The 26546-nt window shown below is 48.1% G+C and overlaps 2 protein-coding genes across 2 annotated transcripts; one reads left to right on the top strand and one right to left on the bottom strand.

Annotated features, from left to right (window-relative positions):
• Positions 1–556: 556 nt before the first annotated feature.
• Positions 557–20945, top strand: BSPRY (B-box and SPRY domain containing). Its single transcript, XM_082470319.1, has 6 exons — positions 557–830; positions 3796–3894; positions 10706–10936; positions 12130–12155; positions 18214–18338; positions 19539–20945. Exons 1-6 carry the CDS (start codon positions 606–608, stop codon positions 20063–20065), a joined length of 1233 nt encoding a protein of 410 aa, XP_082326445.1. The 5' UTR covers positions 557–605; the 3' UTR covers positions 20066–20945.
• Positions 20946–21889: 944 nt separating this feature from the next.
• HDHD3 (haloacid dehalogenase like hydrolase domain containing 3) lies at positions 21890–25491 on the bottom strand. Its single transcript, XM_082470326.1, has 2 exons — positions 25364–25491; positions 21890–23878 (listed from the first exon to the last, which is right to left on the bottom strand). The coding sequence occupies exon 2, from the start codon at positions 23701–23703 to the stop codon at positions 22948–22950; it is 756 nt and encodes a 251-aa protein (XP_082326452.1). The 5' UTR covers positions 23704–23878; positions 25364–25491; the 3' UTR covers positions 21890–22947.
• Between the last annotated feature and the right edge of the window lie 1055 nt (positions 25492–26546).

Here is a 26546-nt window from a genome sequence, read left to right as displayed (position 1 = left end):
TAGCAGACTCTTAGCAATTGCAGCCACTTTCTGAGCTCCAGATACTGTTTTGTGTTTTAACTCACTCAATCCTCAGCACAAGTCTGTGAGGTAGTTACCCACGTAATGCCCGTTTTGCAGGTGAGACACTGGAGGGTACTCAGCCAGTAAGCTGCTAAATGGGATTTGAGCTCACACAGTCTGACACCAGAACCTAGCTTTAAGCAACTTGTTTAAAGTTGCCCGTCAAAAGGAGCTGTTGTATTACATGATGGAATGCTTGTAAAGCGCTTAGCAAAATCCTGGCACTTAATAAGTGCTCAATTAATAGTGCTCAGTTTCCTACAATCACATAATATTTTGTGTTTTATGTTTATTATAAAACAAACACACACAAAACGCGATTTAATTCAGCAAAAAATCTAAAAGTCTGCTGAAGCGGGCGGGGTCTGTCCCGGGGTGGGGGCGGGGTGTGGGCGGACGCCCACCCGGCTGCTAGAGCCCGGCGGGAGGAAGAGCCGCGGCCAGCGTGCCAGGCGCTCGGCGGGGCCCGGGGGCGGGGTCAGGGAGGCCCCGCCCAGCCGCCACCTGCGACAGGTGGAGCGCGCGGCGCTGGGCGCTCGGCCATGTCAGTGGAGAGTGCAGGGCAGGGGCCGTGGCCCGGGCCGGGGCCGGGGCCGGGGCCGGGGCCGGGGTCCGAGCCGGGGCCGCTCTGCCCCGAACACGGCCAGGCTCTGAGGTGGTTCTGCTGCTCTGAACAACGGCCCGTGTGCGCCGCCTGCGCGGGACTGGGCGGCCGCTGCCGGGGGCACCGCATCCGCCGGGCCGAGGAGCGCGCGGAAGAGCTGCGGGTGAGCGGACGTGGGAGCTGGTAGGCGGCGGGCTCCGGAAGAAGGGGGCGCCGGCGGGGAGGCGCTGGTCCGGGAGTCCAGGCTCCGCAGTGGCACTGGCTGTAGAACGAGGCGGTTAAGGGTGTGGCTTCTGGAGTCAGGCTGACCTGAGTTCGATTCCCACCTCCATCAGGTCCTCCCTGTGAGTCTCGTCATCTCTGAGCCTCAGTGTCCTCATTTGTAGTTTGGGGGCATTTATTAGAGTTTTTGTGCGATGGGGCCGGCCTTGGGCAATAACAGGCTCCACTGCTCCAGTTGCCCGGGACAAGGTGTGCCCCAGCTTCCGCTCCGTTAGTAACTTGATAAAACTCGGCTCCTCCTCGCTCCTTAGCCCCTCGACTGAAAGCCCCTACCCTCATCCACCCTTCAGGCTTCCTGGTGAGGTGGTTTCTTTTCCCTTTCAGGATTGGCCTGGACTGTACTTCAAGCCGATTTCACTTGGGTAAACGGAGCGGGCGGGGAGGATATCGGGAGGTTCCTACTGGAACCCTTCACGTAGGGTTTCTTTCTTCCCACCTCCACTTCTAGCTTGGCTCCAAGCTAGCCACCTTCCTGTCACCAACCTCCCCTGAGATTGGAGAGTCAAGACACCATGGGGCTTCCTGCCTCCTTCCACCCCAGCTGTGGTCCCTGGGGGTTTCCTTGCAATTTGATTAACCTGCTTGATTCTCCCAACCTCTCCCTGGAGTTCTGCCCAGCTGTGAGGCCAGAGGGCTCAGACTGGACAGTAATAAACATACCTGACAGGGTGCTGGGACAAGGGATTCAGTTATTCAACGGCACCTGAAGGCTCCTGGTTGGTCCTACTTGTCACCACTTTCCCCATAGTGATGATGAAAATAAGCTTGGATAATGTGGTATAATGAACTTGCACAATGGATAGAGACTTTGCAAGTTCCAAAGCACTTAAATATCCGTTGTCTCATTCCAACCAGACCTTTGAAGCAGTGGCCCTACATTTTACAGATGGGGGAACGGAGGCCCAGAGAGGGGAGTAACTTTTTCAAGGTTCCTAACGTTCAGGGGCTGGACCAGGGGAGTCACTGACTAGGCCAGAGAAAACCACCTCTGCTTCAGTGGTTGGAGGGAGGAAGTGATGCTAATGGGAGTGAGAATTTAATAAAACCTTAAAAAAAAAAAGTTTCCATCGAGGCTGAATCTGAGTGGTAGAAGGAGTGAAGGCTGGGCCAGGGTGGCAGGCCTGCTGCTTGTTTTGGAATGCACTCTGCCCCGGAGCAGGGCGCCTTCCCTGAACCCTGCTGAGGCCCTTAGCATATTCATCTTCTTTTCCTGGAGGGAGATGTGTCTTGTCCTCTCTCCCTCCAATTCTGAGTAGACTGTGGCTTTTCTGCAGGCTTCCCCTGTCCCTCCAGCCAGCAAAGAAATTTTGCCCCAGGGCAAGATTGTTACTGAACTGGGCAAAATCAGCCCCATTTCAACAACCTGCCTCTTACCTTCTGGATACCTGCCCTGTAGCTTTTCAGAAGCTAGTCTCAGTTCCCTCAATCCTACGGTGTGTGGTGACCACAGCTTCCTTCCAGTCGACTCAGTTCTTTAACTGTGTATTTGGACCGGTGAAGTGTAAGACTGATTCCTAATTGTGGTTGGAAGGATTTACAAGAGCTGCCTAGAAGAGACAGCTGAGTCGCCCTTTGGCAGATGGAACTGGGGCAAAGCTCTCAGGGGAAATGGTGCAGGAACTGCTGCTTGGAAGGGCTCCAGTTGTTACCTGGAGAAATGGAGTAGCAAAGCAGGGGCCTGGCCATGTCTCCTTGGGCAAGTCACTTCTTTGTGAGCCTCAGATTCTTCATTTCTAAAACTCTCCCCTGCTCTCATGGCCGATGCTCACAGCTTCGGGATCTGTGAGCTGCTGAAACTCTTGTGACCAAGGAAGTGGGTGTTCATTCATTCAACAAATATTTATTCAGGGCCTTCCATGTATAGGAACTCTCTTCCAGGTAGTAGGACATAGAGAACAAGTCAAAGTCATGGTGCTTATGTGCCTGAGGTGGGGGAGGCAGATACCAAAAAAAAGGTAAACAGACCCATGATATACAGTCAGAGAGTTAAAACGCAAGGGAGAAAAATAAGCTAAGTAAGGGAATGGGGTGTGGGGATGGTCAGAGAAGGCTTCTGAAGAGGTAACATTGAGTCGGGGAGCAAGACATATATGGGAGAAGACTGCTGGAGACAGAAGAAACAACAGGTGCAAAGGCACTGAGGTCAGGACAAGTTTGGTGTGTTTATGCAACGGTAAGAAGGCCAGTGTGGGGAGTGGTAGGAGGTGACATTGGAGAGATATGCAGATATGCAGAGTCCCGTCAGGTAGGGCCTTGTTGGCTAAGTTCTCACTGTGGGTGTATTGGAAAGCCATTGGAGGGTTTTGAGCTGGGATGAGACTTGATCTGATTTCCTTAACAGAGGTGGCAGTGGCTAATGGGCAAGGGTGGGTGGGAGGTGGTCAAGAATAAAAGCCCAGTTAGGAGACTCTAACAGCTGTTCCTGTGAGAGATAAAGGTGATCTGGGTGGAACAGCAGAAGTAGAGGAGACCAGAAGTGGCCAGAGGAGAGAGAGAATAATAAAGGGCCACCAGATTTAAGGATAAAGAGGGAAGTGGGGCCACAAAAGGGGATGATGGACAGTGAAAAGTGCTAAGACTAATGTATTGGTGACTCCATCTAAGCTGAAGAATTGTTGGAATGGAGATTCTAGGGTACGTGATCTAGAAGGATGGGAAGTGGTGGGCAGGGTGCAGGATCCTTGAAATGAAGATTTTGGAAGTTGTATAGTTTTCAATAATGATGAGATCTGAGATAATGACCGTGGAAGTGGGTGGCTGAGGTGGGGTAAAAGGACAAAAGTCACTGGAATGGAGTGAATGGACCAGTGTGGATCAAGACACCATGGGTGTCATTTGTGTTGCAGAACAAGATTGTAGACCAGTGTGAGAGGCTGCAGTTACAGAGTGCTACCATCACCAAGTATGTGGCTGACGTCCTGCCAGGGAAGAACCAGAGAGCTGTGGTAGGTAATTCTTCTGCTTTCCCCCCTCCTCTGGGCCCCCTCCTAGGATAAGACCTCAGCCTTAGGGGCTTGGACCAGTCTATGGTCCCTTCCCAACCTCACAGACTCATTGTGCTGTTAGCAAAGTTGGATGCCCAGGAAGGATGGTTTCCCCTCTCTCTGAGCCTTGGTTTTGCCATCTGGGCAGAGTGGATTATTCCCAGCACATATTTGGTGCAAAGACTCCGATAGAAGATGACTTTCTTCAGGTAAAAGATCAGGAAGGGTAGCATTCATTATCATCTTAATTATTTTGTGCTCAGCCCCAGTATTATAAAATAACCTATGGATTTTACATTGCATTATTCTTTATGACAATCTTATGCAGTAGATGGTAGTAACATGCCTGTTTACAGATGGGGAAATGGGTCCCGTAGAGGTTAAATGACTCACAGCCTCCTGCCAGAGTCAGTTCTATGAGCTGGGTCTTCTGACGCTCAGCAGGTGATCCCTCTGCAACACCTCCCTGCGGATCCTTTATTCAGTTGACTCATTGCCACTGCTGCATCTTTACTCTCAAGTATGCCCTTCAAGGGCAGGGGCTATGAATTTCTTCCTGCACATCCCCTCCCTCATTCCCCCAAAGTACATGGGGCAGGCTTGGCACTATTTTAGTATTGGGTTGGCCAAAAAATTCGTTCAGGTTTTGCCATGCCATCTTACGGAAAAACCCGAACGAACTTTTTGGCCAACCTAATTTAAAAAATAAATGATTTTGATTGCAAGGAACAGAGCCCAGTTGAACTGGCATAAGCAAAACAGAGAATTTCTTGGCCTGATACAAGAGTCTTTCAGAACCTGAAGGGGACTAGAACCAGGAACGAGCAAGCTGCTAGAAGTCTAGGCAGCTATTCTGTGTACATCTCTGCTTCTCTCTGCATGATGATTTCTCCCTCTCTCACTCTCTTTTTCCTCAGCCTTTTAATTTTCTTGTCTTAAATGCACTGGGTAAGACCTCGGTACAGTGTCAAATAGAAGCTTTTGTCGGGGAATACTTACAACATTTTGCCATTTATTTAATTATTTAACAAATCTCTGTGAGCACTTACCACACACCAAGCACTGTTGGTCTATGTGCTAGAGGTTCCACAGTGAACAAAACATACGAAAATTCCTGTTTTCATGAAGCCTACATTCTAAGTCAGGGGAGAGGGCTAATAACAAATAAAATATATGCTATATTAAAAGGTGATAAGTGCTATGGAGAAATATAACAGGAAGTGGGATTGGTCATGTTGAGGATGGGGGTTGTAATTGCATATGCTGTGATCAGGAATCCTAGTTAAGAAGATTGATATTTGCACAGAATTTACAGGAGGTGAGAGAATGGACCATATATCTGGGGGAAGAGTGTTCCAAAAAGGGGGAAAGGCAAGTGCAAAAGCCCTGAGGTGGGAGTGTACCTGGCAAGTTGGAGTAGCAGCCAGGAGACCTGTGAGGTTGAAGCAGAGTGAACAAGTGAGAAGGCAAAGGAGATGAAATTAGAGAGGCGAGCAGTGCAGGGAGCTGGGTAGAATCCTCACCGGTCAAAAGGCTGGGTAAAAGGCTGGGACTTTGCCTTTTATTTGGGGAAGGTGGGAAGTCATTAGAAATAAGACAATATGACTTAAGATTTAAAAGGAGGGCTCTGGCTGCTTTGTTGAGAAGTGACCATAGGCAGCAAAGGTGAAAGCAGGGAGACCAATTAAGAAGCTGTTGCAGTAATCCAGGTGAGAGACATGAGTGGTTTGGACCTGAGTGATGGTGGTAGGAATGGTTAGAAGTAGTATATATATATGTGTGTGTGTGTGTGTTTATTTTTTTCTTTTTTGAAGGAAGAAACCTCAGGATTTGCGGATAGATTGGATGTAGGCCATGAGAGAAAGGGAGGAGGGGTCAGGATAACTCTTACTTTTTTTGATTTGAGCAACTGGAGGGATGGAGCAGCCATTTAACAAGGTGGGGAAGGACTGCGTGTAGAGTGATGGTTGGTGGAGGAGGAGATTAGGAGTTCAGTTGTATATGTGTTAGGTTGGAGATGCCTATTAGACATCCAAGTGAAGATGTTGAATAGGTAGCTGGATATATGAGTTGGGAGAGGGCTGGGCTGGAGACATAAATTTGAGATTCATCAGTGTACAAGTGAGTGTATAAAGTGAAAGCCATGGGAAAGGATGAGATCACTAAGTAAATAAGTGCAGATAGAAAAAAGCAGGGGAAATTCCCTGGTGGTCCAGTGGTTAAGAATCTGCCTTCCAATGCAAGGGACATGGGTTCGACCCCTGGTCAGGGAACTAAGATCCCACATGCCACAGGGCAACTAAGCCTGTGTGCCACAACTAGGGAGCCTGCGTGCCACAACTACTGAGCCCGCGTGCCACAACTAAGACCTGACACAGCCAAATAAATAAATAAAAAGTGGAAACAACTTAAAAAAAAAAAAAAAGCAGGGGTCCAAGGACTGAGCTCTAGGGCACTTCAACCTTTAACCATTGAGAAGATAGGAACAGGCAAAGTAGACCGAGAAGGAGCAATCAATGAGCTAGGAGTAAAAAAAGAGTGTTGTGTCCCACAGTAGGTTTCAAGGAGGTGGGGGAGATCATTGGTGTCAAGTGTTGCAGAGAGATCAAGTCAGGTGAGAAATGAGAATGGACTATTTAGTAACATGCTCATCACTGGAGATCCTGGCAAGAGGAGTTTTGTAGAGCATTGCCTTGAAAGTTTGATTAGCGTGGGTATCAGAGAGGATAGGAGAAGAGCAATTTGGGATAGTTGGCCTAGATGACTCTTGAGGAACTTTGCTGTAGAAGGGAGCTGAGAAATGGGATGATAGTGGAGGGGGATGTGGGATCAAGAGGGTTATATGTTTGCTTTGTTTTTAAGATGGGGGAAATTACTCTGTGTGTGTATGCTGATAGGAATTGTCCAGTAGACAGGGGAAAATTAATGATGCAGGAGAAGGGGGGTAATCTGGTATAGCAAAGGGGGTGGGATCTAGTAAATAAGTGGAAGGGTTGGCCGTAGGTAAGAGCACGGGCAGTTTACCCACAGAAATAGGGAAGACAGAATGTATGGACACAGGTGCAGGTAGATGGGTGGATGATGGGCAGAGCTCATTGAAGTTCTCTTTTGATTGCTTCTATTTTCGTTATTATTTTCTCTTTATAATTTTTTTCCTTCAGTTTTTTAGGGGTTTACTCTGTTGTTTGTTAACTTCCTGCGTTGAACACAGTCTATTGATTTGAGTCTTTTTTCATTTTCAAAGTGAGCATTTAAGCTATATATTTCCTTCTAGATTGACAGAGGGACATTCCACAATTTTGATATAGTATTTTCAGTTTCATTCAGTTATAAGTATTTTAAAATCTCCATTATGACTTTCTTGTTTTGCTATGTTATTAGATTTTTTATTATTTTATTAATTATTTATGCTTTAAAATTTCCAAATGTGTGGTTTTTTTGTTTTTGTTTTTGTTTTACTGATTTCTAACTTAACTGCATTGTGATGTGTATGATAGCAGTTGTTTGAAATTTGTTGAGACTTGCTTCATGCCCTAAAGGATGGTCAGTTTAGGTGAACGTTTCACATTCTCTTGAAAAAATGTGTAGGATTCTATATATGTCTATTAATTAAGCTTATTAATAGGTTCAAATCTTCTCTATATTTACTAATTTTTATTGCCAGATTTATTGATTACTGGCAAAGGGCTTTTATATTTTCATACTATGCTGTGAACTTGTCTATTTTTCTTTATAATTCTGTCAATTCTTTTTATATTTTTGTGATATTTATTAAATGTGTATATTTAGATTTGTTATATATTCCTGGTAAAACATCCCTTTTATCACTTTGTAGTGACCTTTTATGGTCAGGAATTCTTTTTGTCTTAAAAACTATTTTGTCCTTTATTCGTTACTAGGCTAACAAGTGTTTTCCAGATACATTGCTTTCTTTCCTTTTACTTTCAACTTCTTATGTTCTTATGTTTTAGGTGTGTGTCTTAAAACTGGATTTTGTTTCCTTTTTTAAAAAAGTCCAGTCTGATAATCCCTACATTTTCTATGTAGTCCACTTTTTCTATGCTTTTTTTCTTCCTTTCCTCCCTTCTATTGAGTTAATCAACCGCTCCTCCCTCCTTTTTTCCCTGTGCTAGCTTGAAAGTTATACCTTCTATTTACAGTCTGTTTTTGGTCCCCTTAAGATTTTAACACAAATAAATACTCAATGTCTAAAATGAATCAACCCGAATGATACAAGTACCATAAGAATGCTTTCAGTCAATAACCCCTCAGGTTTTACATGTTGTTGTCCAATATTTTAGTTAAAGTACATCTTTTAATAATTCCCTCATTCATAGGAAGTTTTCCATTTTCCTTTATTTATTTATCTATTTATTTATTAATTTATTTAGGCTGCGCTGGGTCTTTAGTTGCAGCATGTGGGATCCTCATTGCAGCATGCGGGATCCTTTGTTGCAGCACATGGAATCTTTAGTTGCGGCACGTGGGCTCATAGTTGCTACATGCGGGCTTCCCAGTTGTGGCATGTGGACTCCTTAGTTGCGGCATGCATGCGGGATCTAGTTCCCCGACCAGGGATCGAACCCAGGCCCCCTGCACTGGGAGCGTGGAGTCTTCCCCACTGGACCACCTGGGAAGTCCCAGAAGTTTTCCATTTTTGATCAGAGAGGTCTTTATTGTGCTCTAATTTTTGTATGATGGTTTTAGATGAGTATAAGATTCTAAAGTAAATCACAAGCCCTATTCAGGGCAGCTAGTTGAGTCCTCAGCTCTTGATTACACTGGTTTTCAGTTTCCTCTCTACTTTTGGACTCCAGGGGATTTCCTTTCCCGAGCTGCCAGAGTAGCTTCACTTTTTTTTTTTTTTAATTTTATTTATTTATTTATTTATTTATTGGCTGCATTGGGTCTTCATTGCTGTGCGCAGGCTTTCTCTAGTTGCGGCACGCAGGCTTTCTCTAGTTGCGGCAAGCGGGGCTACTCTTCATTGCGGTGCGTGGGCTTCTCACTGCCGTGGCTTCTCTTGTTGCAGAGCACGGGCTCTAGGCGCACAGGATTCAGTAGTTGTGGCTTGCAGGCTCAGTAGTTGTGGCTCGTGGGCTCTAGAGCTCAGGCTCAGTAGTTGTGGCACACAGGCATAATTGTTCCGCAGCGTGTGGGATCTTCCCAGACCAGGGCTCAAACCCGTGTCCCCTGCATTCACAGGCGGATTCTTAACCACTGCGCCACCAGGGAAGCCGTAGCTTCACTTTTAAAAGGATGTTTTGGGCTATTTTTCCAGCACTTCTGTGTTTTGTTCTGGGAGGGATTTTAGTTTATTTAGGCATATCTTTGGTGAGCAAAGTTTTCTTTTTTCTCTGCTATTTTTTTCTGGGAATGACTAAGAAACATGTTGAAATTGACTGCAGCCTTCTTGTCCGGGAGTATCTGATGCATATTGGGTCTGTCCTTGATCCTGATCACAAAGTACAAATGTGGCTGCAGAGACGCACCCATGGGAAAGGCATTGAAGTGGGATAGAGAGAAGAGCAATACCTAATGTAATCAAATATTTATGTGCTGGGCCTTGTTCTGTTTACTTTATATGTATTAACTCATTTAATTCTCACAATAGCCTTATGAGGTTGGTACTATTATGATCCTCATTTGACATATTAGAAAACTGAGGCACAGGGAAGATAAGTAATACGCTCAACGTTCCACAGATAGTAAGTGGAACAGCTAAGATTTAAACCCAGGCACTGTTTCTACAGCCTAATTTCCTAACCACTGCGTTATGTTACCTCAAAAGAACACTGGAGTTGGAGTCTGAATCTCTGGGTTCACTTGGCCATTTACTCAGCCACTCTCTCTTCTCCATTGGGCAAATTGTGGGTCTCAGTTTCTTCTGAAGCAGGTCTTCAGGGGCAGGGAGTGAGGAGAGCTGCTGGCTACCTGTGACTTTCTGGCATGAAGGAAACAGTTCTGCTCTCCCTTGTCTGGCAAGAGTGCAGGAGCTTCATGCAACAATGCCTTTGAGGAGGATTGGTTACCAGATGGCATTGGTATAGGGGAATAGTGTTGGACTGAGAGTCAACAGAACTGGGTTCTAGCCCCTGCTCTGCCATTGACTTGGCATGTGAGCACTACCAAGAGATTTTTTACTAGTTGGAAGAAACTTTCCCATTCAGTCATTCAGTAAATATTTGAGCACCTACTCTGTGCTAGATGCTGTGCTACCTGCTAGGGGACACATGTTAACTTCATTGACTTAGAATTGATTTCAGCCCTCCTGCATGGAAGGTGAGAATTCTATCATGGAAGCAGTTAGAATGAACAGATTAGGGAAGTAATGAGCTTTTTGTCCTCAGCCATGGTCAAAATATTAACTGGACTACTGTTGGTGTGCATCCTGTTGATGGAGAAGACTTTTTAGTCCTTTCTGCCCTGCAATTCTATGATTCTCTGACCTTGGTCTCTTGACCTTGGGATTCCCAACTGTGAAAAGCAGGTGATTCCAGCTGATCTGTAAGTCCTGCCCAGCTCTTTCATTCTGTCATCTTAGCTTCATGAGATATGGCCTGGATGTCTGGATCTCAAAGTTCTTTACCCTAAACCACATTTGGGAAATCTTAGGGCTCGGATGGTTTAAGCACTGTTTAAGCACTGCCCTTACTGTACCCATGGCAGACATTGCTAGTCAATCTCAGCACTCCTTCCGGCTGAGCCCAAGCCCTCCTAATCTTGACTGGGGCTCTGCCAGGACCCAACTCCTCGTTTTATCTTTTGTCAGAGCACAGCCAGTGCAGCACGGGAACTGGTCATCCAGCGGCTGGGTCTGGTGAGGAGTCTGTGTGAGAGCGAGGAGCAGAGGCTGCTGGAACAGGTGCATGGTGAAGAGGAGCGGGCCCATCAGAGTATACTGACGCAGCGAGTCCACTGGGCCGAGGCACTGCAGAAGCTCGACACCATCCGCACCAGCCTGGTGGACATGCTCACCCATCTGGATGACCTCCAGCTGATTGTAAGTCAGGCAAGGGTGAAGACACAGCCAGTTGGCCAGACTCCCCCAAGGTCTGAAAACATCGAGAATGTTTATTGGTAGGAAGTAGGTGGAAAGTGATAATTTAGAGAATGTTTATTGGTAGGAGGTAGGTGGAAAATGATTAATTTGGAAAAGGGATGAGACAGGGCAATAAAACTATATGGATTTTTTATTTTTTGTACTTGGTAATTATTCTTTCAATAGTGAGCAAATATTTACTGTGTGCTTACTGTATGCTAAGCATTGTGCTGTGGGGTGGAGGTATAGGATACAGCTGTCAGCAACTCACAGCCTATGGAAGAGACAAATGTATAAAACTGATAATTAGGATATGGAGGGATACGTGCTATGGTAGAGGGCACTACTGGGATCTGGGGCCCCTGCAGTCCAGCCTTGAGGGAGTGGTAGTCAGGGAAGGCTTCCTGAATTAAGCAACTTAGAAGCTGATGCCTGAAAGACAAGAGTCATAGCTTTATTAAAGGAAGTGGGGAGGAGGAGAGAGACCAGAAGCTTGAAGAGAGAACACTGCACTGACAAGGGGTCCACTGCAAATACAGAGCTCATCCTCACTACTAACACCCAGAAATTACCATGGCCAATATGCTGGTACATATCCTTTCAAAGTATTTTATATAGATATGCAGGTACCTGCAGTTCTAAGGTGACAGTGCGCCATCTGAGTAGATGCGTCAAGCAGAGAAATGAGAATGTGGAACAACCGAGCTGTCCCGCTGCAGTTCAAGGGGGGAGATTTCCGTGACTGTCCCAGATTGTGCGTTCATTTCATTACACAGCTTCCATGTGCCAAGCACATTCTGCCCCAAACGTTGGGACAGTCACAGCAGAAGATTCAGAAAGAGTCCTAGCCGTTGAGTCGGTGACAGGCTTGGTGGGGGATGAAATGTTGCGTAAATATGTGATTGTCCTGAAGTGTAGCTGAGGGAAACCCAGGATGCCACGGGACACAGGGGACAGAGGGGTTCATTGATGGGGGAGGTATGTGAAGAAGGATCCATAAAGTTTTGTGCGGGGTCTTAAAGAAGGAGTAGACGTTTGTATTCTAGAGTTTCTGTCCATGTGGAGCCCTCCATGCAAGTTGATTATATTTAAGTCTTGATGACTGCCTGCTGGGTTTCTGGTGCCACGCCTGACTCTGCTTTCTTTTCTCACAGCAGAAGGAGCCGGAGATTTTTGAGAGGTGAGTATGGGCCCCGGTATTTGCTTGGGCAGTCACAGAAACCATGGCCTTAGGCCTCTACTTAGTCCTTTGCCGTCAGGCCCCGCTGCTCCTGGGAGGAAGCTCATGGCGGGCAGCTGAGTACCTTCCCTGAAGCCAGGCTCAATGGACAAGGGTCTTCCTGCCCCTAGCTTGGAGAGCTGCTTTAGACCCATGTGGAAGGGCAATGAAATAAATAATGAGTCAGAGGCTTGCCATGGGCTTTCTTTCATTCATTCATTCATTCATTCATTCATTCATTTATTTATTTATGGCTGTGTTGGGGCTTCGTTTCTGTGCGAGGGCTTTCTCTAGTTGTGGCAAGCGGGGGCCACTCTTCATCGCGGTGCGCGGGCCTCTCACTATCGCGGCCTCTCTTGATGCAGAGCACAGGCTCCAGACGCGCAGGCTCAGTAGTTGTGGCTCACGGGCCTAGTTGCTCCGCGGCATGTGGGATCTTCCCAGACCAGGGCTCGAACCCGTGTCCCCTGCATTGGCAGGCAGATTCTCAACCACTGCGCCACCAGGGAAGCCCTGCCATGGGCTTTCTTAAATATTATCCTATTAAAAAATGTACAGTCACCCTATGGGAGGGGTTTCCCACCTCCATCTACATTTGAGAATGCTGAGGCTCAAAGAGGGGAAGGAACTTGCCTAAGCCCCAGAGCTGGGGCTTGGACCCACACCTGACACCTGACCCAGTACTGTCTTCTCTACCTCACTTCCCCTTTCTCTGATGAAAGAATCTTTGAAATTTAAGTCTGCATTATCACTCAAAACTTCATTTTAATTATGCAATAATAAAAGAATTTCACCAGGCCCTAACTGATTCTGAAAGGTTCTGAGATCCAAGAGCCTGAGGAAGTGGCCAAGAGGGTGTAGTTTTCCAGGCAAAGAAATTAAATTCTTACACTGTGTGTGTGAGATTTCAGAGCTGTACTTGGGGAGCACAGTCCATTCTTCTTTATTTTTATATTTAAGTTCAATAGCAATACATGTGCATGGAAGAAAGAAAAAAATTTTCACCAGTATAAAACCATTTAAAATTTAAAATGTCTCCATCACCTCTTCCCAATCCTGTTCCCAGGTGGTGATCAGTTTTAACAGTTAGATGTGTGTCTTGTAGGCTTTCCTATGTTTAGTCATAGGAGAGTGTGTGGGATTTTTTTTTTCCTCTTAAAATTTTTTTCTGAAAACGTAGACGGGATCGTTTCATACTTGTTTTATAACTTATCTGGCTATCTATCTTGGAATCTTTCCATATCAGTACATTTATATTTACCTCACTTTTTGGAAAGTCTTTGAACTATTCCACAGTACAGATGCTCCTAAATTTAATTTACTGTCTCCTTACAATCTTTCCATGCTTCTGCTAGTCTTCTCTTTCTCCTTTATCTTCATCATCTTCCTTTAGCAGTCTGTCCTCAATATCAAGCTGATCTGTTTTTTGAAAAAATGTTTTATCTTTATTTTTTGTTTTGAAATATTTTAAACTTACAGAAAAGTTGCCAAAATAGTAAAATGAACTTAGAAATATTTTATTTATTTATTTATTTATTTATTTATCTATTTATCTATTTATTTTTGGCTGCTTTGGGTCTTCGTTGCTGCGCGTGGGCTCTCTCTAGTTGCGGTGAGCGAGGGCTACTTTTCGTTGTGGCGCACGGGCTTCTCATTGTGGTGGCTTCTCTTGTTGCGGAGCACGGGCTCTAGGCGCACGGGCTTCAGTAATTGTGGCACGAGGGCTTCAGTAGTTGTGGCTCATGGGCTCTAGAGCGCAGGCTCAGTAGTTGTGGTGCATGGGCTTAGTTGCTCCGCGACATGTGGGATCTTCCTGGACCAGGGCTCGAACCTGTATCCCCTGCATTGGCAGGCGGATTCTTAACCACTGCACCACCAGGGAAGCCCTGAACTTCAAAATATTAATTGATAATATTTGGCCACATTTGCTCTCTCTGTTTCTTATCTGTCTCTTCCTGTCTGTCTTCCTGTCTGTCTGTCTATCTATCTATCTAATGTATATATAAAACAACTTATTCTTTTCTGGCCTATTTGAGAGTAAGTTGCAGAAAACACGACTTTTAATCCCTAAATACTTCAAGGTGGATCTCCGAAGAACAGACATTCTCTTACATAACCACAGCATACTTATTTATTTATTTAATTTTGGCTTCGCTGTGCAGCTTGTGGGATTTTAGTTCCCCAACCAGGAATTGATCCCGGGCCCTCAGCAGTGATAGCGCGGAGTCCTAAGCACTGGACCGCCAGGGAATTCCCCCACGGTGTATTTATTAAATTCAGGAAATCTCATGTTGATGTAATACTATTATCTAATATACAGTCTGTATTCAAATGTTGCCAGTTGTACTAAAAATGTTCTTAACAGTGTTTGGATTTTTTCCCCCTGATCCATCTGGTCTTTTTAGATCTGTAATTGTGCCTTAACCTTTTATTTTCTAAACACTTTTAGAGAGTCTAAGGACAGTTTTATAGACTGTCTCGCAATTTGAGTTTATTTAATGTTATCTCATGATTAGATTCAGGTTATGCATTTTGAGCAGGAATATTTCGTAAGTGATTTGTCCTCAGTCCATCATACCAGGCGACACATAATGTCATTGCCTTGGGTAGAATCTGTAGATTGCCTTGGGTAATATGGTCATTTTAACAATATTAATTCTTCCAATCCAAAAACACGGTGTATCTTTCCATCTGTTTGTGTCATCTCCAATTCTTTCATCAGTGTCTTATAGTTTTCTTAGTACAGGTCTTTTACCTCCTTAGGTAGGTTTATTCCTAGGTGTTTTATTCTTTTTTTTTTTTTTGGTATTTTGTTCTTTTTGATGTGATGGTAAATGGGATTGTTTCCTTAATTTCTCTTTCTGACAGTTCGTTGTTAGTGTATGGAAATGCAACAGATTTCTCTATATTAATTTTGTATCCTGCAACTTTACCAGATTCACTGATGAGCTCTAGTAGTTTTCGGGTGGCATCTTGAGGATTTTCTATGTATAGTATCATGTCATCTGCAAACAGTGACAGTTTTACTTCTTCCTTTCCAATTTGGATTCCTTTTATTTATTTATTTTGTTGTCTGATTGCTGTGTCTAGGACTTAGTTTGCTTGTTTATTCACTTATTTAGTATCAATATAGACTCATTGATTCTTATTTTATTCAGTGCATTATAATCTGTTAGTACTATTATTAATTTTGATCTTCAAAGTCTCCCAGATTTGGCCAGTAGGAGCCCCTTCAGGCCAGATCCTGTGTCCTTTTGACAACTCCTCATCATTCTTTGAGTACTTTCTTGCTTTCTGGCACAAGAAGATATCCTAGGCTCAGCATGTTCTTTTCCTGCCTCAGCCTGGAATCAGCTAATTTCTCCAGGGTGTCTTGGGTTTTTTTAGTGGGGAATCGTATTTAAAAACCAAGATTGAGGCATTAGGTGTGTTCATTGCTCCTGATGCGTCATTGGTTCCAGGCCTTCCCAGTGGACAGCATACAGAGCTAGGGAGTGTGTGTGCATGTAACTTTTTTATTCCTGAGTTTGTATCACAACTTCTAATTCCAGTCAAACACCACAGGATTTTTCCTTTGCCTTCTTTTATTCTATATCTATGTTGTTCTTCTTTCACAGTGAGAACCTTGGCTCCCAACAACAGCAATATATTTATTCATTTGTTCAGTCCTATGATACATGCATCATTGTTTGAGAGTTGCTAAACCCATAGTATGATTGACAAACCTACTAGTAGAGTTCAAGACTTGTTTGTAGTCCTTTGTGCCTTTGTGCCTTTAGACTGAGGGTGCATACTCTCAAAGTAGAGTCGGCCCTCCATTTCCATGGGTTCCGCATTCATAGATTCAACCAACCATGGATTTGAATGTTTTCGAATCTGCAGATGGGGAACCTCAGATACAGAGAGCTTGACTATAAGGGACTTGAACACCCCGTGGATTTTAGTATTTGTGGGGTGTCTGGAACCAGTCCCCCCAGGATATGGAGGGATGACCGTACTGTTTTCAAAACCTGTTTGTTGGCCCCCAAGGTTATTTCCACATCCGTGGCTGAGCTCAACCCTGGCCTGCCACGGCCGCAGGTCCCCCTGCACAGACTGGGTATTCTGTTCCTGGCCAGGGCCCTGCTGTGTCCCAGCCCCATTTCACTCCCGCTCCTTTGGGGTCACGAGTTTTCTCTTCTGTACCATGAGGTACCTGGACCAGGTGGTTCTCTAGACTCTAGTGTCTACGATTGGCCTCCGATTTGCTCTGATGATGATTTAGCACGGCAGACACCAGCTCCTATTTCCTCCTCACCTGTTGGCTGGGGCTTCTCCAGAGCCAGCCTCAGTGCTTTGAGAAGATGGCAACAGAGCCTCTCTTGTCCTGACCACAAGGAGCCTTTGTAACCAGAGCCTGCTTTCAGTTTTTCTAGGGCTCTGTTAACCTCGCTCCTCCCAAGCCAGAGCAGTCAGTGTCAGTCTTAAAAAAAGAGCTCTCATCCATGAGGAGACATGCCCCACCCTCTCCCCCCCCCCCACCAACCCCATCCTCTGTTTATGGACAGAGCCACAAGATTTGGGGAAGAGAGTGTGTGCTGTCACTTCTCTGCTGCCTGAGCTCAAAGGCCATCTTTGGGATTAGAGGCAGTGGGAACAAGAGAAGCCACTGCAATGAGAACCCTGCTTTTAATATATTTTCTACTAAAAATCAAGCTGTCAAGACAGGAAAATATTACCAGTTTTGTTATGACAAGAAAACAAGTAAGAATTGTGAATTCACAAAGGACGAAAACACAAGACATTGATCTCATTATACATACAGTATTACAATAAGCTGATTAGCTGTGGACTATTAAAACATTTAAGACTTCACATACACACATGTACCTTGAAACAAGAAACACAGGACAATTTTAATCTTTGATATGTCATAACTACCAAGAGAAAGAAGATCACTGATTTGAGTCTAATTGTTTTCCTGGCATACAATCACTATATAGGCCAGGCCTAAAGCATACTGTATATTGTTAAAGACATCTTTAGGCAAATGTAAACATTCTCATTTGGGAGCTTTTTCTCCCTACCCAAACTGGCTTTCTCAGAAGCCAGTTCAGAGGTCTGTGAAACCCTGTGGCGAACCCTCACTTTGCCCCACACCCCTTCAGATTTTATTTCAAGTCAGGGGAAAGATTATGTTGAATGGTGCCTGGATCCCAGCCTGGGTTTGTTCTGTTTTTGCATGGAGGCAAGAGTTGAATCCAGGTCTTCTTTTTAGCTTGAGTGCTTTCTCTGAATCTCCGTTCTTTCCTGTCGAATAACAACTGCCTCCCAGGTTATAGCAAAGATCATATGAGATTCTCTATAGAAAACAGCAAGCCCAGAGCCTGGCTGCTTAATAAATGGCAGTACTCCCCTCCTAAGCATCTTATGTTCCCAAATCCCTTCCAACAAAACCCAGTCCCCCCTGCGAGCTGAAGAGAGGTAGTTATTAGGAGCAAAGTGCTATGTCTACTTTATGGTTGGGGTGATCACTGATAGTTCCTTCTTGCGTGACCCTTCAGGGCTGTTTGCATTTTAAGAGCAGAGGAATGGCTGTACCTTCTGACCACACCAGTAGATTTTGCTGCAATAGGTTTTGTAGGAAGGCAAGATTTTCTCCACGCAGGTCGGTGGAGCGGAAAGACTGCGGCACAAGAGGCTCAGGTCCTCCTCCCAGCTCTGCTGCTAACTCACCAGAGACACTGGCAAGTTGCTTCCCCCATAGAACACACTGACTACAAGTTCTGATACTGGCAGCAAGTACTTACCTCCCTGTAAACCGTGTGCCTTGCTGGAATTAAGGCTCCAGGGCATAGAGGGAATGCCCACCTTCTCTTTTGGCTCCAACCCCCTTTTGGGGCTCCTGTGTGGGGCCTGGCTGCCATTCTTTGTGTCACCCTCGTGGGAAGAGAATTTGACTTCTGTCCCCCTCCTGTATTGATCCAGATACATTTCCAGAACCTTCCTAAATCTCTTTTTTTTTTTTTTCCTGCATAAGGACGGAGGAAGCAGAGGGCATTTTGGATCCCAAGGAGTCGGAAAAGTTAAACTTTAATGAGAAGTGCACTCGCAGCCCACTACTGACCCAACTCTGGGCGACAGCCGTTCTCGGGTCCCTCTCAGGTTAGGAGCTGCTGGAGCCTGGCACCAGTTGGAGCAACTGGGCTTCTGTCTGTCTGTCTGTCTGTCTGGGGTTTGCTGCTGGGTCACAGTGGGGACCGGTGCATCTGGGATCTCAGCAACCAGTGATACTGGATGCAGGCTTGTCTATGGAGTCAAGGTTCTGGACAGGCCTGGGGCAGCTGCGCCAGGTCCTCCCTGTTTCCAGACCAGCCTGCTCTGTGGTTGGGTCTGGGATAAATCTTGTTCCTGGAAATTACGTCCTCCTTAAGTCCTGCCCTAGTGCAAGAGCTCAGTATTATTTCTTGGAAACCTAGTTTCTCTTTAAGAAGATATAATTGATGGGCAACTGGAGAGCATCTGGAACGAGAATTGAGCTGCCTGGATTCGTCTCACTTACTAACTTAACATTGATCAGGCCAGCTAACATGGTCTCCTGCCTCCAGGAATTCCCCCTGAGTGGGAGGGTTCTCAAAGCAGGCTTCCCCCAAGCTAGGTGGAAGCTTCCACACTGCCCGTTGTGGTATTTTCACAACTCACAGAAAGGTTAGTTTAATGGATTGAATTTTTCTCAGTTTTAATCCTCCCTCCCTGCACGTTATCCCTAAAACGTTAGTACAAGCTATAGCTCATCTTCTCTAGATTCTGGTTTCCAATAGTGCCTGATCTGCCAGCAGTCCCATTTAGGTAGTTGTAGGAAACTGTATATCTGATGCTTCCAAGCCTCCAGGAACCATGTCGCTAGGACAAGTCTGATCTGGAAACTGCAGATATGCCCAACTAGAATGCGGTATGATCAGTGTTAGATGCTAAATGTAGGAACAACATGCTGGGTCTTCATTTTGCCCCTGCCACCAACTTGGTGTGTGACCTCGGGCAACTCGCTTCTCCTCTCTGGGTCTTATATCTATCAAAGTTAACAGATGAGGGTCTTGGACTAATAATAACTACTGTGGTCATGGCCACAATTTATTGAGCACTTATTAATGCTCGGCACTTTACATGCATCATCTCATTTGATCCTCACCTCCACCCTGTGATAAGTCCTATTCTGATCCCCATTTTACAGATGAGGAATCTGAGGCTCAGAGAGAGTAAATGGCTTATCTGCCAGTGAGTGGTGAGGAAGCCCTTTGCTACGTGGCAGGGCCAGGTTAGGGCTGAGGGTGGGCCTTGGGCAAGTCTGAGAATTCTTTCTGGCAGGCACGGAGGACGTGCGTATCAACGAGAGGACTGTCAGCCCCTTCCTGCAATTGTCAGATGATCAAAGGACCCTGACCTTCAACGCCAAGAAATCCAAGACCTGTGCAGATGGCCCGGAGCGCTTTGACCACTGGCCCAATGCCCTGGCCACCACTTCCTTCCAGGCTGGGCTGCATGCCTGGATGGTGAACGTCGAGAACAGTTGTGCCTATAAGGTGGGTGTGGCCTTAGGCCAGCTGCCCCGCAAGGGTTCTGGCAGTGACTCTCGTCTGGGCTACAATGCCTTCTCCTGGGTCTTCTCCCGCTACGACCGGGAGTTCCGTTTCTCACACGATGGGCAGCACGAGCCCCTGGCACTGCTGTGCTGCCCAGCTCAGCTGGGGGTGCTGCTGGACTTGCAGGCACAGGAGCTGCTATTCTACGAGCCAGCCTCAGGCACGGTGCTCCACACCCACCATGCGTCCTTCCCTGGGCCCCTCTTCCCAGTCTTTGCTGTGGCTGACCAGACCATTTCCATTATCCGCTGACCTTTGGCCATGGGGAGACCAGGTCTACCTCCCCACCACCCTTTCAGGCCATGTTTCTACCCAGTGTCTTTTTCCCAGATGTTGCCTGTGCCCAATGGGCAGCTTTTAGGAGGGGTTCTGGGTACAACCATTAAAAGCTGGGCATCTGTGGGGAACCTGCTACTCCCTGGGCCTTGGTTTCCCAAATGCACTGTGCATCTGCCCCTCTGAGGGTGTCTTGTTCACCACTTTATCTCTGGCATCCAGCATGGTACCTGGTGCATAGTGAGCGTGCAATAAATATTTGGCCAGCAAGTGGACGTATGGATGGATGGATGGTGGATGGATGGATGGACGGACAGGTGACTGGATGCATGTGGTAGACTCTTCTGGAGCAGCACTGCCCCCAGTAGATGCCGTTCTCTGGCAGAAAAGCCTGTGGCTGAAGCTCTGTCATCCCCTCAGTTCAGTGTTTCTCAGTCCTTTTCATGACATGGCATACAGAGGAAATATTTTTCTAGCACAAGGAGAACCTGGAAGGGATTTAGAACTCCTGCCAGGCTGCTGTTGGCCAGAGGACTCCGGCCTGTAGGGCTGTGTCCTCTCCCAGGTTTTGCATAGCCCCTGGGAAGACTGAGGGGACCCTGTCTCCAGGTAGCCTGGCTGCGGCACACCCGTCGGCAGTGCTGCCTCGGACTACCCAGGGCTCCAGCCAGCACCCACCCGTGGCAACAGGGACGAGCTTTTTCCCCAACTGCAGCTGATGCGTGCTCCCAACGAATGCCTTCTCTAACATAATGTGGGGACCAGGGTGAGGCCTTCAAGCCAGAAAGGGCTGAGGGCGCAAGAGGGCCAGCCTTAGGGAACATGTACATTATTAAAGGTTTTCAAAGATTGAAAATTTCTTCCATGTTCTTTGTTGGTAATTGGGCAAATCCCCCAGGTGCCAGCTCAGATCTTAGTGGTATGTTTGCTGGGAAAGGGATATCTTCCTCACCCCCATCCACATTCCCAGATGTAGGTGAGAGGCAGCTCAGCATACACAGCTGAAAGAGCCTGGAGACAGGGTTCTGTGCCCTGCATTGCGGGGACCAAGGGCAAGTCCCTTCCTGTCCTCTGAGGAGGTCACTTTAGAACAGTGGTCCTCCCATTTTGTTTCATCTGGGAACACAGTTCAAAGGCAATCTTACCTGCAACTTACCTGTAAGGCTCTTGGGCTCAAAGATGGGGGCCAGAGCCCTCCCCACTCTTCAGTTTGCTCAATAATTTACTTGAAGCACTGGGTGGATCAAATCAACTTTTTCAGTTCACGTGACTTCTGAGGCCCTTGTAGCTCTGAAACCACAGCTCATGACCCATCTCCTCACTGCCTGACAGTTGGGAATTAATGTTGGGTCACCCGGCCTCAGCACCAAGCCCAAGGAAGACAGACCCACAAGAGGTTTGGCCAAGTCTGAGAAGAGCTTCCCTGCCTTTGCCTGGGCACAGTCTCTGCTCAAACCTGGGTCAAAGCCAATTTCTTCTACTTGGCACCCAAAGGCCCCCAGGCCATGCTCCCCCAACCACCAGTCTAACTCCCCACAGTAGTCTTCAGTCCACAGTTTGTGGGCCCACTGCCAGGAATGACCCTCTTATCCCTCTGCCCATCTACCGGCCACCCCCAGCTCAGGGTCCACTCCAGAGCCCTCCCTGCCTATTGGCACCAGAACGTACACTGTGTATGCCTGTTTGTGTGCTTTTTACCTGTGGTACCCCCTGTGCCTGGTACTGGGCAAGGCACAGGTGTCCAGTAAATACGAAGTAGAGAGGTGTGTGAAGGGGGAAAGGCAGGAAGAGACATGGAAATTTTTTTTTTAAACAGATGTAACTTTATTTATTTATTTTTGGGTGTGTTGGGTCTTCGTTTCTGTGCGAGGGCTTTCTCTAGTTGCGGCGAGCGGGGGCCACTCTTCATCGCGGTGCGCGGGCCTCTCACTGTCGCGGCCTCTTGTTGCGGAGCACAGGCTCCAGACGCGCAGGCTCAGTAGTTGTGGCTCACGGGCCCATTTGCTCCGCGGCATGTGGGATCTTCCCAGACCAGGGCTCAAACCCGTGTCCCCTGCATTGGCAGGCAGATTCTCAACCACTGCACCACCAGGGAAGCCTGAGACACGGAATTTTAAAAGCCCAACCTACTTCTTCAGTCTCCAGTGATTCCCCCCGTATTCCCTGCACTCCTGCCACCTCATGCTCCAGCCCCTGTTCCCTGTGCTTTCCCACCCCCAAGCTATTCCTATGACTGGGGTGCCCTTCAAGACCGCCATCCTTAGGACACCTTCTCTATTCTCCCTGGATCTCCACTGCATTATGTCTTGTGTGACATGGATCCCATTCTACTTGTAACCTCGCAGTCAAGCCAATGGGCTTCGGAGTCAGACACGCCTAAATGAGAACTCCAGTACCCGCAGGTACTAAGCTCCTCTGATCTCAGGCTTCTCAGGGGAAAGAGTCGCAGAGGCTTCAGGGCCTGAATGAAGGGTCCCAGGACCTCTGCTTCAACCCTAGCAGTTTCTCATTTTTCCTGTTTTGCATGTTGGGGTTCCACATAAGCTCTCCCATGACGAAAGGCCCTGCTGCTAAAAAGAAAGTTTGAAAGTGTTGGTTTTGAAGCTAGTTGGGCCCTCATGAATCTTGTTGGAGGTGAGGGGGACTCGTGGTAGAAAATGGACGCAGGTGTGAGGAATGAACCATCTCAGAGACCAGGAGCTGGTTAGTGGGGCAGGGTTGAATGCCCCGCATTCACTGCTTTATAGTCGGAATGCATTATGGAGGCTGCAGGGGGAGGGGTGAAGGCCAGATCTCAGGGAAGGAAGGGGCTCCCTGTCTCCAGTGTTTGTTGGGCTCGACTGCTTCCCTCGCCAGACTCAAAGCCCTGGGGGTGAGCCCTCCAGGCAGTCAAGGGCAGGCAGGAGATGGGACAGTGAGGGGAGGATGTGTTCCTGGGGTACAGAATCCTTGACTGCAGGGTCCAAAGGCTCGGGGCCAGCCACCAGGAAGCTGTGCATACCTACAGCCCGTGCTCCCTTGTAATCACATTGGTAACTGTCCCCAATATGGGCTGCCACCGCCGGTTCCACCTGAGCAAGGCGCAAGGCCTCATGGAAAATGCGGGGATCGGGCTTGGGCCAGCCGGCAGTCTCGGAGGTCAGCACAAAGTCGAAGTGTTCCTGCAGACCAACACCCGCCAGGATGTCCTCCAGTCGTCGGTCAAAGTTGGAGACCACTGCCAGCCTCAGACCTCGTTTTCGGCACCCCCTCAGGGTGGCCTCAGCTCCCTCCAACACCTGCCAGGTGCGGGAACTGCTGAAGTCCTCGTACAGCTGCTCAGCGATGGGGGCCACAGCCTGGGCATCCCGAACGCCTGCCTGGTGGAAGGTCTGCAGGACCACATCCAGCCACCACTGGCGGGAGGTGAGGCCGTGGCTCAGGCCATAGCTGGGGAAGCTGTGGCTCTGAGCCCTGTACGCCCGCCCGAAGGCCTGTCCCAGGGCCGTGGCCTCCACCTCCAGCCCGTGGGCCCGGGCCTTGGCGGCATATTCCTCCCCCACGGGGTGGCGGAGCCTGAGCAGCGTGTCCTTCACGTCCCACGTCAGCAGTTGTAACTGGAGCCGGCGCGCCATGGGTCTGCAGGAGGGGGGCCAGGCCACCCCACTCGCACCTCTGCCTCAGGTCCGGGGGCCTCTAGGGGAGGTCGAGCTGGACGGCACCGCACCGAACAACCTGATGGTCTTCTCTTTCCAGGCTTCGTGGGTCAGATCTGCTGGCACTTAGGTAATGTCTTCACAGCAGAAGATCCTGGAGTGTGAGGGCAAGTGAGGTGGAAGTTCAGGCCTCGGAGTCCGAGACAGACTGGGTTCAAATTCTGACACTGCCAACTCACTGTGTGACCCTAAGAGTGTCACTCTCTGAAGCCCAGTCTCTTCAGGTGTAAGAAGAGCACAGTGACTCAACCTCATAAGACTGTTGGACTAAAAGATGATCTGTTCATTCCACCTATTATGTGCTAGATGTTGGGAAAGGGACAGATTTCTAGGCCTCATGGTATGCACAGGCATTAAAGAACAGGGGATACAGCTATTGGACAAAGAACTACATGAATACTTAAGCATAACGAAGACAGCATGTACCATGAGGATATCAATCCAGAAACCCGATTTAGTCTTTGTTGTCGGGGAACTTCCTAAGCAAGTGACGTTTCAGTGGAGATCTGAGAAAGCCTATTCAGGAAATGGAGGTGATTAAATATTCCTGGCACTGGAAACAGCAAGTGCAAAGGCCCTGAGGCGGGGCAAGGAGTCTGGTGCTTTGGGTAGATAGGGGCCAGCTCAGGCAGGGCCTCGTAGGTCAGCTAAGGAAACAATTATTATGACTGCTATTACTATTGTTCAGAATGTGAAAGACGGCAGAATCCTTGCAGACCATCTGACCCACCCCTGGACTGTTCAGCCGGGAAAGACTGAGCCAGAGAGGGGCAGATATTTGCCTAAGGTCACAGCCAGCCAGCGGCACAGCCAGGACTAGAACCCAAGCCTCCACATTCTCTGGCCAGTACTCCCGTCCACTGCTTAGACGTACTTGGATATAAATTAAAAAAAAAAAAAAAAATCTGATTTTAGTGAACCTGTACAGCCCAAGACAAAAGGCAGGACAGAGCAGCCTGTTCCTACCTGTCTTAAAGCCTCTCTCAGCCCCAGATGATGACGCCTGCCTGGGTGGAGAGCCAGTGAAGGATTACTGACCCAGTGCACAGAAAACAAATTCCTCAGCCTAAAGTCTAGAGGCTGGATGCAGCTTCTTGCCCCAGACGGAACTGATTCCAGACACCCAACCTGTTCAGCTAAAACCTGAGGGGCCAGAGTTCAGAGTGCTGCCAAGTTGTTGCCGAGGGACGGACTTGGCTGGTGAATCTGGGGACAAGCCCTAGAGGAAGTTTGTCAAGGAAATGAATTTCAGTCAGTCTGGAACTTAGGGAGACCCGTCCAAAGACCCTCTCACTTTGCAGATAGGTAGATGGAGGCCCAGAGAGGGGCGGGAACTCGTCCAGAGTCACGCAGGGAGCCACTGGCATAGCTAAGACTAGAACAAAGGGCCCACAGCGTTTTCCATTTCTGGAAGCCGAAGTTGGGGCCTCTGGCTGCAGGCCGGAATTGCTCACCCTCCCTCCCCACCTCCAGGGCTCGGTGGCGCCAAAGTCCAGGTAGCCTGCTGCTAGAGCGACATCTCTACCCCTGCGGTATGCAGCGGAACCTCCCGCGCCAGTCCCCGGGGCACACGACCCACCTGCCTCGCGGGGAAGCCGGTCAAAGAAGCCGCAGCCGCACGCCTGCTCGGTAAAGAGCGCAGAAGCTCGGCGGCGGCCCCTCTTTTCCTCTATCCCAGCCCTCCGCCTGCCTTCTCCGCCTCGCCCCGCCTCCTCCGCTTCGCCTTGCCTCGCCCCGCCTCCTCCGCTTCGCCTTGCCTCGCCCCGCCTCCTCCGCTTCGCCTTGCCTCGCCTCGCCCCGCCCCGCCCCACCCCGCCCCACCCCACCCCCTCCGCCTCGCCCCGCCCCGCCCCTTCCACTTCTCCTTTCTGTCCTCTCCGCTCGCGCCCTCTGCAGCTTCACCTTCCTCAACCCGGAGCTCTAGTCCCCCATTACCGTGCTCCTCTGCCCTCCCCGTCCCTTCCGTGACCCTCTCTGCCCCTTCGTAAGACCCACTCCTCCTCCCAAGGATCCGGACACCGCCCCCCCCCTCCCCGGAGGTACCCAGCCTGATTTAGGAGGGGGGGATTTGGGTCCCGGTCTGGCTTGCTGAGTGTTGGGTAAACTTGGGCAAGGCGCTGCCCCTCTCTGGCCTGAGTCCCCAGTCGGTACTAGGAGGGAATTGCTTTCAGGTGGAAACCTGTCTTAACCCAAGACAATTTGCTGAGGGTAGAGTGAGGGTAGAGTCCTCTGCAGTAACCTGCTGATTTTTTTTTTCTTTTGATGAAAAAAAGGTTGTCGTGTTCATCTCAAAAACGTTTGAAAATACAAAGTGTACAAAGTGAAAAGCAAAAGCCCAACCTCATTCATTCACTAACTGCTTATTGAACATCTACTCTGTGCCTGACCCTGTTCTTCACGGAGGATATAGTGAGAAATAAGACGGGGTTCCTGCCTTCATGCAACATGGCATGGCAGACAAAAATCAAGATTTCAGAAGTGGTAAGAGCTATGGAGGTAGAAAACAATGGTTTCATGAGCAGTGATGGGGTGCCTCTGTGTTTTGTTTTGTTTTTTAAATTTATTTATTTTTATTTATTTATGGCTGTGTTGGGTCTTCGTTTCTGTGCGAGGGCTTTCTCTAGTTGTGGCAAGCGGGGTCCACTCCTCATCGCGGTGCGCGGGCCTCTCACTATCGCGGCCTCTCTTGATGCAGAGCACAGGCTCCAGACGCGCAGGCTCAGTAGTTGTGGCTCACGGGCCCAGTTGCTCCGCGGCATGTG

This window comes from Balaenoptera physalus (assembly GCF_965194825.1).
Source record: "Balaenoptera physalus genome assembly, chromosome: 7".
Taxonomy (NCBI): domain Eukaryota; kingdom Metazoa; phylum Chordata; class Mammalia; order Artiodactyla; family Balaenopteridae; genus Balaenoptera; species Balaenoptera physalus.
This window is presented reverse-complemented; position numbering and strand designations above follow the sequence as displayed.

Bases quoted from the DNA above. Each gene is read 5' to 3' on its own strand.
- BSPRY (XM_082470319.1), top strand. From the start codon at position 606: ATGTCAGTGGAGAGTGCAGGGCAGGGGCCGTGGCCCGGGCCGGGGCCG. The intron at 3,895-10,705 runs GTAGGTAATTCT...ATCTTTTGTCAG, and splicing joins GGAAGAACCAGAGAGCTGTG to AGCACAGCCAGTGCAGCACG. The intron at 12,156-18,213 runs GTGAGTATGGGC...TTCCTGCATAAG, and splicing joins GAGCCGGAGATTTTTGAGAG to GACGGAGGAAGCAGAGGGCA.
- HDHD3 (XM_082470326.1), bottom strand. From the start codon at position 23,703: ATGGCGCGCCGGCTCCAGTTACAACTGCTGACGTGGGACGTGAAGGAC.